The sequence below is a fragment of the Callithrix jacchus genome, chromosome 3 (assembly GCF_049354715.1).
Source record: "Callithrix jacchus isolate 240 chromosome 3, calJac240_pri, whole genome shotgun sequence".
NCBI lineage: Eukaryota > Metazoa > Chordata > Mammalia > Primates > Cebidae > Callithrix > Callithrix jacchus.
In genome coordinates, this window is record NC_133504.1 from 99,181,824 (window position 1) to 99,197,405 (window position 15,582).

Below are 15,582 nucleotides of genomic sequence, written 5' to 3' on the forward strand. Positions count from 1 at the left end.
CTACAAAACAGAAGGACATATGTAACCAATCAAAGTTCTCCAATAATCAATAACCAAATTATCTTTTGGACATCACAACTCACCATAAGGATGTTCTGGTCAATAAAGGTAGTTAATAAAGAACTAATTTCTCTATCTATACCCTGTCCTACTAAAAAATCACTATCTTTTCATTCTCACTATCAAGGTGGTCTATCCCTTAGTTTGTTCCACAGGTACCCTCATAAGCAATCCTCCCTCTCCCTTCATTTTCAAATTCTTAGAGCACACCTATAGGTTATTCTGTCATCTGTCACCTCTGAGACAACTTCTTTTCCTACTAAGACAGCTGTAAGTCACAGAGGTATTCCTCTCTCCCTAAATAAAGAATTTAATTCCTATCACTTCTTTCTTATTTATTACTCTATGACTGAAAATTCCTTGTAATGTAAACTTCTAAGACTGAGATTATTTCCTATTTCAACAACTAACCTTTGAGTTTGTCATTGATGGTTTAAACTCAGTAATATTAAGTATCCCACCACTCACGTTAAGAAAATAAATTATGCTACACATGTTCATGGATTCAATGACCATCTATAGGAGATGACACATCAATCTGCTTATGTACCTCTTTAGTTAATGGTTACTTTAGACCCTTCATAGATTTCAAATCTTTTTTTCCTTGAGACAAGGTCTCACCCTCTCACCCTGGCTGGAATGCAATGGCATGATAATAGCTCACTGTAGCCTTGAACTCTTGAGCTTAATGGATCCTTCCTGACCTCAGCCTCCTGAGTAGCTGAAACTACACACATGTACCACCAGGCCTAGAAATTTTTTTTTTTTTTTTTTGAGACGGAGTTTTGCTGCTCTGTTACCCAGGCTGGAGTGCAATGGTGCAGTCTCGGCTCACTGAAAGTTCCACTTCTGAATTCAAACAATTCTCCTGCTTCCGCCCCTTGAGTAGCGCATGCCACCACACCTGGCTAGTTGTTGTATTTTTAGTGGAGACAAGGTTTCACCAGGTTGGCCAGGCAGATCTCGAACTCCTGACCTCGTGATCTGCCCACTGTGGCCACTCAAAGTGCTGGGATTACAGGCGTGAGCCACCATGACCAAGTTTTTTTTTTAGACAGGGTTTCATTATGCTGTCCTGGCTGGTGTCAAACTTCTAGTCTCAAGTGATCCTCCCATTGTTGCCTCCCAAAGTACTAGGATTATAGGTGAGAACCACCATGCCTAGCCTAGATTTCAAATCCTAAATTATATGCCACTAACTCGTTTTAAAGACAGGTGTTCACTATCCTTTTCACTGAACAATGTCTGGTTCCCAACAGTAAGATGATTTCATTGACCACTAAAACAAAAAATTTAGAAATGGTCTGATTTGCACTCATTTCATAAATGAAACTTGTTTATCTTATTATTTTGTTTTGTTATTGTTATTCTTCAGGCAATGACAACATTAATGAATTACTGTGTTTCTTTTATGTTTTATCTATATGACACCAATCTTTCAAAATTTTGTCTCTACAATCAATAGCTTCAAGTATTCTTTGAATAATGGAAGATAAATAATTATAGAAAAATTATGGAATCAAAACTCTTTGGAACCATTTTTACTCAAAAACATATACAGATAAAACAAAGCTAATATATATATATCCTCAGCTTTTAGTCACTGTCAGTCCCTGGATAAAGAAAAAAAAAATTTCTTCTAAAAATCTTTAAGAGTGGTAGCCCTCACTAGCTAATTTTAAAGACATGAAGTTACCATGCTTCAGACAGATACATTTTTTAAAAATACCAGGGATGTATAAGAATACATTTAAAATGTTATACATATTACATTAGAGAGGCGTCAGAATGGCTGACAGTCATCTTTCTTTAAAGGGGTTCCTATTACTTATACCCGTTTACATTCACAGCTGGCTGGATTCTGACTCAGTAGCTTAAGAGATGGTCTACTTTGAAAGGTTTCCTAAAAAGAGCAATGCTGATGAACTTAAAAACAAAAGCGAAAATCATATTCTCTCTCTTGGCAATCTGAACTCAGAGAACTAAAAATTTTGGTTCAGGGAGCAGGGCAGTACTGCAAGGGGGAGAGGCTGAAACTGAGATACACGACAGTGACTAGAAATCAGTGTTAGTGGATGACATTATGCTTTGGAAAGCAGGAGCCACTAAGTATTTCTGTATATGTGTATTTTCCTATACAACACAGAATTCATTTTTTTTTTTTTTTTTGCAAAACACATATAAGTGAATATAGAAATTTAATACAGAGGTTTGAAGGAATAGGCATTGCTCTATTTCAATATCAATAAATATAAAAAATTGATTTCCACCTAAGACTAATGTTTTTCCTTTTGACTTTAGTAATATATTCATTAAATAATTGTTGATTATTTATATTCTTTTCTAAATCTAGAGTGTTAACACTTTACTTTTTTGCTTTTACTTTCTCAAACCTACTTGAATTACATATTCATCCAGCAGCATCATAAAGTACAGGCTGTGATGAAAACCACAAAATAAAATTATTTTCTTTTTATATACACTGAGATTTATATCCCTCTCACATATCCTCAAATAATAAAAACCTGAAATCTACTTTCTCCACTTTCAGCTACCTTAAAACTCCTTTAAACCAAAATTTTCAAGCCAAATAAAAACACTAAGTAGTAGAGTCTACCTTAGTGTTCATGAGACTAAATCATAATATAATTCACATTTCAATTTTCTCTAATAAACTCCCTGTATTAATTCTTAGCTTTTCTTTTCAAAAACAAGGAAAACTATGAGGCATGAATATAAAAGAATGAGTGACATTTATATTTTTCATTCACACTTTGTACTGCCCTTGTTTTGTGTCTTGTTTGTTTTGTTTTGTTTTTGAGACAGAGTTTCGCTCTCGTTACCCAGCTGGAGTGCAATGGCGTGATCTCAGCTCACCGCAACCTCCGCCTCCTGGGTTCAGGCAATTCTCCTGCCTCAGCCTCCTGAGTAGGTGGGATTACAAGCACGCGCCACCATGCCCAGCTAATTTTTTATATTTTTAGTAGAGATGGGGTTTCACCATGTTGACCAGGATGGTCTCGATCTCTTGACCTCAGGATCCACCCGCTTCGGCCTCCCAAAGTGCTGGGATTACACTGCCCTTGTTTTTAAAGAAAGTACTGATGATCATTCTTACAAAATGACTAAGGTTAAGCTTCCAACCCTGAGGTCTCAAGGTATACATTAAGCTACCTGACAACATAGTGCGTTTTTCTGGAGTCTCAACTTTATTCAATGATTTTTCTAGGGCATGCATGCATTTTATACTAAAATAAACACATACTACATGTACCTGTTATGGAATAGAGGGCAAAATTAAAATAAATAAAATTTATAAGACAGAACAGGGGACTTCTGTGTTTCTGGTTAGTGCTCACCCAAGGTCCTCTTGGGTGTAAATTTTCACTCTTTTGATAAAAGCACTCAGATGGAAGTTTTGATAAACACTTTGCAATATGATAAAGTATGCAGAAGAACAAAAAAGATTAATGTTAATCGAAACTACTGATTCTGTACTGCTTTAGACTGAAACTTGGTTCTCAAGCTTTATACTCATCAGAATCACCTAGAAGACTTGTTAAAACAGATGGTTGGGCCCACTCCTGAGTCCCTGATTCAGTAAGTCTGAGTGAGTGGATCCAAGAATTTGTATCTAACAAGTTCCCAGGTGAGTCTGCTGCTGCTACGGTCAAAGGCAGGGAACTGCTTTAGAGGAACAGACATAAAGCAGTTTCAAGTTTTGCTGGTTTTTATACATTTTCATGTCAGTTACCAGCCCAATCTTTCAGGTTACATGCTACTACCCCTGTATTCAGAACACCTCTACACATTCCACTGCCAACACAAAATCTCATTTACTAAAAAAAAAATGAAAGGAGAGAAAACAAACTAGTGCACAAAATCCAACTATTATCACATAAGTGTGATGACAGGCAAGATATTTAGCTTCCACATTTTCTCCTGTATATAAAATAACCCTAACTCACATGGGATTGAAATAATGTACGTAACACTTAAATTATGTGATCACAAAATCATAGCTAGCATTAAGCACTATTACTATTACTATTAAATACTTTGAGAGTACAATTCTGAAATATTCACAAACACATCATATTTTGCTTATTTGTCCTTTTACTTCATATCATTCTTAAGTATATTATATAAGGGAATAATACATTTAAAAGGTCTAAAAAATCTTTTACTATAAGTTATGGTCAAAGCTACCCTCCCACATTGAACTCACCCATGGAACTTCTTACAAATCCTCTAAATTTTGAACGTCAGTAAAAGGTGTGTTAATTTTTAAAGATTCTTTTTGTATGCACAAAAACCTATTTGGGGTTTATCTGAATCCAAGAATTATATGCTAATATTTCTCCTCTGTGCACAGCAGAGTAAAGATGAACAATTTAACTTCCAACCTCATATTCTCTGGTTCATACAATCTTTTTCACTGTCAATTTCTAACAAGAAATACATGCCCAATTAGTATACTATGTTGTGTCAGGTTGCATTTCTAAAGATATGTACTTGTTTCGAAAAGAACACTCAGTGGCCGGGCGCAGTGGCTTACGTCTGTAATCCCAGCACTTTGGGAGGCCAAGGTGGGAGGATCCCTTGAGCTCAGGAATTCAAGATGAGCCTGGGCAACGTAGAGAGACCCTGTTTCTACAAAAAATTATAATAATTAAAAAATTAGCCAGGCATGGTGGTACATGCCTATGGTCCAGCTACTCAGGAAGCTGAAGTGGGAGGATTGCTTGGGCCCAAGAGGTCAAGGCTGGAGTGAATCATGATCCTGCCACTACACTTCAGCCTGGGCAACACAGCAAGATCTTGTGTCAAAAAAACCCCCCCAAAAAAAAACACTCAACAAGATTCCGGTCCACTTTCTCAGCCAATTACTTAAAAAAGTATAGAGTAATAAATATACGAATACACCAATGTATCCTATTTATTTTAACCAGTGGAGCTTAGTGATATGCCCTTTATCGGCCTCTGATAAAAAGTATAAACAATAAAAATTCATTATATCTTTAGAACATAGCTGTCATCTACTAGAGTATAACCAGAAGAAACTCTTCACAGCAAAGCTGTCATGAAATTGTGACAGAGCATTATGAGGAATATTATTAAGTAAGAGCATATAGGAATGGCAATCCATTTCACAAAAATCTGTTATCCAAAATTTCTGAATTTACAATACAAGAACACTTAAAAAAAGGATTTTAAGATAAAAATTGTGGAATCTCTACCTTGATTTCTGGAAATCTATATTGTGACTCTAACAAAGTTAAAAGACTTGTTCTTAAAAACCAAGATGCTTTGTATCTAAGCTAATTCAGACAGGGGATGGTCCAGCTTAACAAGCCACGTCTGGAAGGATTCATTTTCAAACTACATCTGCTTCTTAGATGTGACATATAAGAGTGATAGGTGGCCAGTTTTCTAACAACCACCAAAAAATGATATGCCAATATAGAATCTAACTAGAACTTGCAATGCATTTTGAGAACCTCTATACAAATGACACAGTATCACAACAATTTTCTTTTTGATAGCACACCTAAAAATACATTGTTTTACCAGCCCAAACCAACATATTCTGGTACTTTACAAAGCCACCTGCCATGATAATTACACACATGAAGCCAGAATTTTTAAATTCTTTTGCTTTAAAGAATATATGAAACATATAAAATAAAAGACCAAAAAATAATGTAAAACTGACAAACTGAGGCACATTAAAGGTATTATATATAGTATGACCTTCTCTTATGCTTAAAAATTGCTTTAGAAATTCAGTGTTTTCCTCAAAACTGACTGAATTTGCATGACCATATGCAAATATTTATACTATGATATAATTCATCCAAAGAATCTCTCAGTGTATACACAGTACACAATGTGATGGATTAAGTATTCTAAATTTTGTCATTTTTTTTTCCAGAGTATTCTTACATGAAAACTTAAGAAATATATGTTTTCCACAAAGGTGAGTGCAGAAAATAGAACATATATTCCCACTATACTAAAGTCAAGTGCCAATGTCAGAACAATAGGCAAAACTAAAAAAGAACAGTGAGTTTATGTGGATATAACACAAACAAACATAAATATTTAAAAATATATTATCTCTTATGACAAAAAAGATAAATGACTCAGTGGCAAATTTAAGAATCTTATACCCAAAGTAATAAATAACACAAGTATAGCTGAGCAGAGCTTTCCCCCAATTCTACTGAGAAAGAACGGGTTATCAAATGGGACATGTGTGAATGACTATAACTATAGTCATTTAAAACAATTACATGAAGAGTTGAAAAAAAGATAAATAAAAATAAAAAATGTCTAATCTACAAAATTAAAACATAAATGAATAAAGCATACTGACAAGTAAGATGTAAAACTGAAGATGTTCCCAGCAGAAAAGTTCTTGAGGTAAACCTCACCATTTTTGGCTACTTCTGCTATGATGTTAGCTACTTTGGCTTTGAAGGAAGACTGTGGAGTCAAAAGACTTGCAAACAGCTGAAGTATTCCACTTGCTTGGATTTTTTCACTTGTTTCCATATCTACAAGAGATACATACAAAGAGCTTCAATGAAAATCTTTAATGCTAACACTGACAAATCTACAATAAATTCTTCAAGAATTTTTCCCACCAATAATAGAAATTCGTTTCAGTATACATTCAAATATATGTGTTTATATAAAATTACCTTCTGCTCCATAAGCTGCTTTTATCTTGAGTTTTAATCTGCACAAAACACTTGATAATATTTTGTTTATTAACAGACTATACAGAAGTTCCTTCTGAATATATCATTTGCATATCAAACTTACTCTCAATGTTAGTTCTAACCCTGTCTATTCAGAATAGAAATGCTTTTTTCTATATCTCTTCTGAATTCTAAGAGCAATTATATCAACTCTATCGTTCCCTATAATGCTATGCAACTTTAAAATAGCAACATGTAGACAAAAAACTCACCTCCTATCATTTTTATATGGAATGAATAAGTGAGAATCGAGGTGATTATATGGTTCCATGACTCCTGTGTTTTTCATACAACTCATTCACACCACCATTAATGAAGACGGGAAATAGTACATTACAAAAACCCATGGTATTGTGAACTCTATTTGGTGACACAGAAATTCAAGAGGCCTCTACTTCTTTCCCTTTTTTGTTAAAATACAAATAAAGGGCCCATTGAAGCAAGCTACTTCATGTATGTTATTGAAAGAATGACCTATTAAAATATAAGATAAAAATAAAGAAAAGCTCAAGGAAATAAATTATTTGTATACAATGAAGAGAAATGGCATGGGTTTAAAGCTAGAGGGTTATAAGGCTCATTAAAACATTCAACTGAAATTTTTTTCTATATGTAGCTCCTCCACATCCTTTAGATCCTTAGATGTACATACAAATAACAGAAAACCCTAAAAGTTTCCTGTTAACTAACTAAATGGCAGCTGCTGTGATCAGTAAAGAGTAGGAAAATCATTTTTAACAATTTGAGAAAGTCCACAAAAAAAGCAAGTAACATATTTCTTTATAATAAGTACTGATTGTTTAATACAGTTTTTCAAACTGTGGGTCCCAATCCATTAGTGAGCACTAAAATCTACTCAGGGAATGAAGACCAGAAACTGGCTAAAAAGAGAGAAAGAATTAACAACATCTACAACAACAAAAAAGAAGAGAAAAAAATTGCACATGGTAAGGTCAAACACTATTATTGAAATTTTGGGTTGAATTATGTGTATGCAGATGTATAGGTGCCTGTAGGTATATATAGGTACTGTATGTAAAATGTATTTCTAATCATGGGTTTGAGGAAAGTGAAAAACCACTGTTCCATGTACCCCCTGACTACCAGGATTTGGAGTTAAAGAATGGTAACACTCTAGTTTGTGCTTTTATTTTATTGGACTTAAAAAAAAAGTTTTTAAGGTATCACTTGAAAATGGGACATCTACGATCCTTTTTTTTTTTTTTTTTAAAGCAAAAAAGCCATAAAGAGCTAAACTTAATTTGCCATGTTAAAATCTTTCCTTCTCTGACCATTGCTACCAGAAAATACATAACCTTAGAACACTGGGTCATACTGCCCCAGGGGTCTAACCTCACCATCTGCTGGTACTGGGATGACAGCAAGAGTCTGGCATAAGGCATGAATCATGATTAGATATGAAGCCGAGGCATTTGTATGTGTGGAGGCGAGCAGTTAACTGCAAATCACCCACGCATGTCTCATTTAACTATAAAAGAATGGCTTAATGTCAGAGTAGAATGTCAGGGGCAAGAGGAAAACAAAATAAAACAATGCTAACTCTCGCACTCAAATGATACTTTCCACGTATTAAATCCAGTGAACTGGGAGAATAGCTGTACTAAACATGAATCCAGAATTTTAAAATAGTATTTTCATTGCTATTACCAATGAAATAAAAAGAAAAAATATAACGTGATTTTTCACATAAATCTGACTTACAATTTAGAAAAATCTAACAAGAATTCTTTTTACCTGCTAGCATGCAGATTTCTATATAGGTTTAGAATGTAAATGTCTGGGAACTACCATTTTTCTTTGACATAAAAAAGCAAAGGACAAATTTGTACTTTATCACTAAAATACCACTGTCCAATAAATAAAGTGTATTTTTTTATTTCTTAAAATTTTATTTTAGGTTTAGGGTACCTTTGTAGGTGTGTTATACAGGTAAATGGCATGTCATGGGGATTCAGTGTAAAGATTGTTTAGTAACTCAGGTAACAAGCCTAGTACCTGATACGTAGTTTCCAATACTCAGCTTCCTCTCACCCTCTCTCCTCAAGTAGGTCCCAGTGTCTTTGTTCTCTTCATTGGGTTCATATGTACTTAATGTTTGGCTCCCACATTTATATATATATTTACCTATATATACATATATATGTTTTTTATTTATATTTTTATTTTTTGAGATAGAGTCTCACTCTTTCATAGGCTGGAGTGAAGTGGTGCGATCTTAGCTCACTGCAACCTCTGCTTCCTGGGTTCAAGCAATTCTCATGCCACAGCCTCACAAGCAGCTGGGATTACATATGGGCACTCCAATGTCCAGCTAATTTTTGCATTTTTTAGTAGACACGGGGTTTTGCTATGTTGGCCAGGCTGGTCTTGAACTCCTGGCCTCAAGTGATCTACCTACCTCGGCTTCCCCAAGTGTTGGGATTACAGGCGTGAGCCACCATGCCTGGCAGCTCCCATTCAAGTGAGAATGTGTGGTCTTTGGTTTGTTGTTCCTGAGTTAGTTTGCTTAGGAAAATGACCTACAGCTCCATCTATGTTGCTGCAAAGGACATAATCTCATCCATTTTTATGACCGTGTAGTATTCCATGGTGTATATGTACCGAGCGTGTGTGTGTGTCTTTGTGTCTTTATGGTAGAATAATTTCTATTTTTTGGGTACATACCCAATAATACGATTGCTGGGTAAAATGGCAGTCCTGTTTTAAGATCTCTGTAAAATTACTAAACTAATTTCCACAACGGCTGAACTATTTACATTCCCACCGGCAATGTATAAGCATTCCCTTTTCTCTGCAACCTCACTACCATCTGTTATATTTTTACTTTTTAATAATAGCTATTCTAACTTACATAAACTATTAAGTTTTAACTTCATTTCATATATTTTTTGCACTGGCATTATACTGTATCTCAAAATGTATACTGACCTGTGAAGTCTGAGGATGTTCTCAGATATCTGTAAACATTCTTGAAACAATTTTAAAATGGCATTAAGAAGTAGTGACAGGTTGATGTTTGTATATCCAAATGAATGGCTACTTGTTAAAAAAACAAACAAACAAAAAACAAGACTAAAAACCATGCACTGTGATCAGGAATCTTTTTTTTTTTAAAAAGGTAGACTCTTCACTATCTGCCGCCAGACTACTACTGACATTTTAACCACACTCCTTTTAAATGTTTGCAGGAATCAATTTAACATCTTTCTCCTCCTTCACATCTAGGTGCAGTCATAAAAAATGTTTAAGAATGCCTATAAATTAAAGGCAGTTGGCAGTCCTTGAATTTTGAAGGACCCATATATGATGGGCAATTACTACTTTAAAGTGCATCTGTGGGAGCTGAGGCAGGAGTCATATCATATCCATCACAATAGCCCTTAGAGTTCTTCCAGCACTCATTCTACTCCTGAAGCCCTGTGTCCTCACTCCATTTGACCTCCCGGTGGCAAGGAGGCAGCTTGGTTGACACTGCCAGATATAGAAAAGAAAAGGAAAACTGGGCAATCAGGCCAGAGAAACTTGAAAGAAGAGTAAACCAAGAAACCAGGCTATAAAGTCATATGAGCAGAAGCTAAAGCACAACTCACACAATTCCTCAAGGCCAATCAAAGTATTACAAAGGAGGGAGCAAGAAGAATGGGAGGGAACTCACAATGTAAGGTTATACTTTGAGAAAGCCTCAAGTTTTAAAGCTGCCAAGTTAATATATTTAAATAATTGACTTTACAGTTAAATACCAAGAGGGAATTTCCAGGTATGCTACTACAATAAACTGAATTTATATTGTTATAATAGCATATAGGTTTCATGAGGATAAACTAATGAAAAGCATTTTATAACCAATTTATAATAAGCTCCAGGTTAGAAAAATAAAAATAATGACTGCTATTACTAAGACTCTATTAGGTTAAAAGTGTATTTGGATTAGATTGGTAATACAGCTTTAGAGTAATAAAAAACATTTAAAGTTTTACTTAAAGTTATGAGAACAATAAAGAAGTGGTAAAATAGTGGCTTAGGGATCTTTATGGCAGATTGTAAGACAGGTTTTCACTGAAGACTCAGACTTGGGATAACTACAAGGACCAGAAATATGACTCAAAGGGGGGCCATGGGTATCAAGGTTTCTGAGGAATTGTGTATTTCTCAAGGGATAGATTTTTAAAATAGGGTGTAACAAAGAGAGTTAGCCATATGCTGCTTTGGGTGATCTGATCTAAGCCCAAGGCTTCATTTACCAGAGACAAGTCCCCAGTCCTCTCCCTTTATGCAACAGAAAACAAAACATTTGCACTTGGATATATGCTAAATATCTCAAATTTAACAAAATCAAAATCAAATTTACCCTTTCCTTTAAATTCACTTTGGTCTCTATCTCAGTGAATGGCAGGAAACCCATTTAAACCAGAAGCCCTAGAATAATTATAAAACATTCTCTCTTAGTAAATAGCTCCCTGCCACCCATATTTAATCAAAACATAGGTCCATAGATTCCATTTCACTATTGTCTTTTGCATATATCTTTTTCCCTTAGACATTCATGTTACTACAAGTTCTCGGTTCTGACCTTTGCTAAAGGCAACAGCTTCCTCAAGTATGCCCAACTCCAGTTTGCCTCCCCTGCCCTGTCCCCATCTTTCATCATTAACAGCATAAGAATAAACTTCTGGAATGCAAAGTTTATGTCATTCCTTTAGATTTTTAAGTAATCCTCCATATCTTTTCATTAAACATTCAAGCACATCCATATTTCCTAATCCTATCTCCTGATACTCCTCCATGGACATCCTACACTCTAGCCATAGTAAATTACTTATAGTAATCCATATTAATCATCTTATTTCATAACTCCTTTCTGCATATGATGTTCCCGCTCTGAAATGCCACCCCCATACCCTACCATAAAGCTATTTCCTACTCACGAGACTCACACTGTTCTCATTAAAAGGTATCTGATTAAAAGCTACTCACTCTTTTTAATGTTATCTGACTTCCATAAACACTGTCTTAATTTTTTATTAAGAGAATTTTTAAAAATTTTCAAGGCATTTTCATCTCTTCATTTTAAAAGCCATCTGAGATAGGGATGATAGGTCATGTTCTTCATTTAACAAATAAGGCCATATAAGATTATAGAAAAGGAGTAAGAAGACAGTTTTTGTGATTCCTCGTCTAATGCTCTTCTTACTACAACTGTCATTTAGAACTTTATGTTGATTACTATACTTTGATCTGATTTGCCAAATTACTATGTGAAAAATATTTTTACGTAACACATTTTACAAGAATAAGAACTAAGGTAAGATAACTGCATGAGAAAGAGATGTATAGTATTTGGGGATAGCTAAACTGAGGCAGCAATTAAATGAGAGAAAGTAAACTAAGTATACAAAGAATGGAAGGAGGCGTCAACAGACTTAAGAATGGGCACGGTGGCTCACACCTGTAATTCCAGCACTTTGGGAGGCCAAGGCAGGCTGATCAGCTGAGGTCAGGAGTTCAAGATCAGCCTGGCCAACATGGTGAAACCCCATCTCTATTAAAAACACAAAAATTAGTTGGGCATGGTGGTAGATGCCTGTAATCCCAGCTACTTAGAGGCTGGAGCAGGAGAATCTGGGAGGCAGAGGAGTGAACTGAGATCATGTCAGTGCACTCTAGCCTGAGCAACAAAGCGAGATTCCATCTGAACAACAACAACAACAAGAAAACAGAATGAAAACACAGAAAAGAAATATGCTGAGTATAAACAGATTAAAGTGAAGGCCAGACAAATGAGAAATTAATGTTTCTAAAAGAAAATGGAAGTATATAAAGTGGGAGTGGCAGGGATGAGAATTTAAAAAATAACCATCTTTCACTGATGACAACTTTTTCCCTCAATTAAGAAAATTGATTGAGGGGCTTAAATAAACAAAGGGAACATGAAATGCAAGAGTTTTTAAAAAAGGACATATGCAGTCAGGAAAAGAAAGATATCAGAACAAAAACCCATTTATACAATGATCCACCATCAGAAACAGATCTCACTAAAAAACTAAGTTATGAGATTCATTTTATAAAATTACAGTAAATGATTTTGATAGTCTTGTACTCATTTCAATTCCAGGAATAATGTAAGATGTGGGAGTGGGAGAAATCATGTGTATGGAAATCATCACTAGAATAAGCACGGCGATCTGCTGGTTTGACTATTTTCTTTAAAGTTACTACTGAGGTCATAAGGCAGTTGCTAAAAAAATTAAGTTACATGGTTAAAATATAATATATATTTATTGAGAATGTCAACACCATGAGGAAATGTGTTAATGACTGTGGTATAAGCAGATTATATAACTAGATCCTTCACCAAGAAGTTGAATTACTGAAGATATAAATATTTACCTATAAGAAATATGGATTTCTTACTGCAGACCAAGAGAATGAGGGTACCGTAAAAACATAGTGTAGGAATATTTTCATCGAAAGATCGATCTCCATTCTATTGTCAAATCCCCTGGGGAAAAATATTAAGTAAATAAAGTGATTTGGCATCTGCAAGATTCTAAGTCCTCAATTTGCTAATTTTCAAACAATAGGATTTGAGCCAATAGGATTATACACTATTTATCAACTAAGTCATTTCTTAATAGGGCATCTAAGAAAATGAGTAATCCAAGGAATCTATTTAAGGAAATACTACTTTATACAAATGTGATACAAAATTACTCCACTTTTCCAGGAAAACAAAACAACAGAAAAGTACACAGAAAAGCTTAAAAAAAAGTAGGAGGGGATTGGTCACTTATAATCAACATTAATCTTCACCTAAAGAAAGAGTCAAGTGGCTCACAGTTTCATCTTAAAAGATAACTATCACTACAGTCTAGCAATCTAAAAGAACATTATATAATCATGAAGAATATTGTTTTAAAAGAATATTTAACATCATGATAAATACTCCAAGATAAGGTTTTTAAAAAAAGAAGCAACATTTATGTGAAATAATTCAAATTTTGTAAAATAAGAAGTAAAAACTTTGTTTTTTCATATTTTCCAAATTCTATACAATTTGAAAGTTGTCCAAATAAAAATGGAGTCACCTGTGTTTAAAAACAAACAAAAAACCCTAAGAAAGCCAGAAAAGTTCATGAAGAGAGTGGTCTCATGCATAAATCCCTGATAACAAAAGCTATCACAGAAGACTACAAAAACCACAAAGACCAATCACAACCTTACTGTCAGGCCTCCATGTGCAAGCCTGCACCCAGAAAGTCTGAAGTCCTGCCTGCCTTGGCTGATCCGCCCCCACCCCACCTTAGCCATTATCCCTGATCGCCCAGCAGAGATTCCCCCCAGACATTGAGCTTCTCTCCCCACCTTGCCATCTTAACTGTTATTATGATAATGTGAATACTCTTCACCCCACCCTGCCACCTTAACTGTTCTTGCTCTGTGAACACCTTTCTGCCACACCTAGCATCTTAACTATGCTTACCCCACCTGCCACTGTAACCAAACTTACAGTAATATATACTCCTTGCCCCTACTCCTACTACTGTAACTAATCTTACTTTATAACACCCCTGCCCCCCCCCAAAAAATTGCCCCAACCTATAAAACCAATTTCCATCCCTACTCCCTTCACCAGTCCTTTCTCAGATTCAGCCCGCTTGTACCCAAGCATGAAATAAAACAGCCTTGTTGCCCACACAAAGCCTGGGTAGAAGATCTCTTTATTAGATGTGTTTAATATTCAGTACTACTGGACACAAATAACACTTACAATCTCAGTGAGGACATATGCCCAGGAACTGCATGACCAACCTCAGACTGGGATCACTTTTATTATTGATCCTTGTAGCCTGATGGATACAGGATGACTAATTAAAAGCCAGTAGGGCAGTCACCATCACCTAAAACACCAGTCCCGACATTCCCTGACAGAATTTATGAGATTTTTCCTTACTTTTGAGAGCTTAATAAGAAAAGGAATAGAATTCTCAAACATTAAGGCATATCAGGTTCCAGGGGACTTCTGCAGGCTACATTGTATGCACTATTCTCATTTTTTAACTGATAGCCCAAGTATGTCCAGGAAAATCCAAAACTCAAATGGTCATTATTCAAACTCTCTTAAAAAAACAAAACAAACACAAACCCTACAAATATTAAGCTGATAAGTAAAGCCTTATACCTTCTCTATCTATCTCTATTATTTTTTAATCTTTTTGTTTAAAAAAAAATTTTTTTTTTAAGATGGGGTTTCACCATGTTGGTCAGGCTGGTCTTGAACTCCAGACCTCAGGTGATCCGCCTGCCTTGGCCTCCTTTCTTTTCTTCTTTCTTTCATTTTGCTGATTTTCCTACTGATGATATTGTGACATGGTAATCGCCCCATAAACTGAATACCTCGTCCATATCTCGGCTTTCCATTGAAACTGCTCTCTGTAACCCTAATGTAACAGGCAAGCAGTTCAAACCCATGCCATCTTGGCCCCTGCGACTTGTAATAAGTAACTAAGGTCTGTAAATGCCACCCTACCCCAGTGTATAACCTATCGCTTATCTTGACTTCTGTAAACCACTGAAGTAACAATCGGAATGTCCCAAGACCCTCACCCTCACCCTCACCCTCACCCAGGAGGTAGTTTACAGAATGTCCAAAGTCCACTGGCCCTCAATGTCCTAAGCCCCTTGCCCTCACCCCCGCCCAGGAGGTAGTTTAAGGGCATAAAAGGTCTTGACACCC

At 35.5% G+C, this 15,582-nt stretch overlaps 1 protein-coding gene across 11 annotated transcripts in view; it reads right to left on the reverse strand.

Moving 5' to 3' along the window:
- Nucleotides 1-15,582, reverse strand: part of RAP1GDS1 (Rap1 GTPase-GDP dissociation stimulator 1) — a 210,267-nt gene that overhangs the window by 109,929 nt on the left and 84,756 nt on the right. For 8 of the 11 annotated variants that reach the window (XM_078366782.1, XM_008992945.5, XM_035293279.3 and 5 more), the window contains exon 3: nt 6,498-6,620. In XM_078366782.1, coding sequence (XP_078222908.1) covers nt 6,498-6,620 — 123 coding nt within the window. Of the gene's footprint in view, nt 1-6,439; nt 6,621-15,582 lie in introns of all 11 variants that reach the window. The other 3 variants (XM_078366784.1, XM_017970407.4, XM_078366783.1) reach the window with 1 other exon arrangement.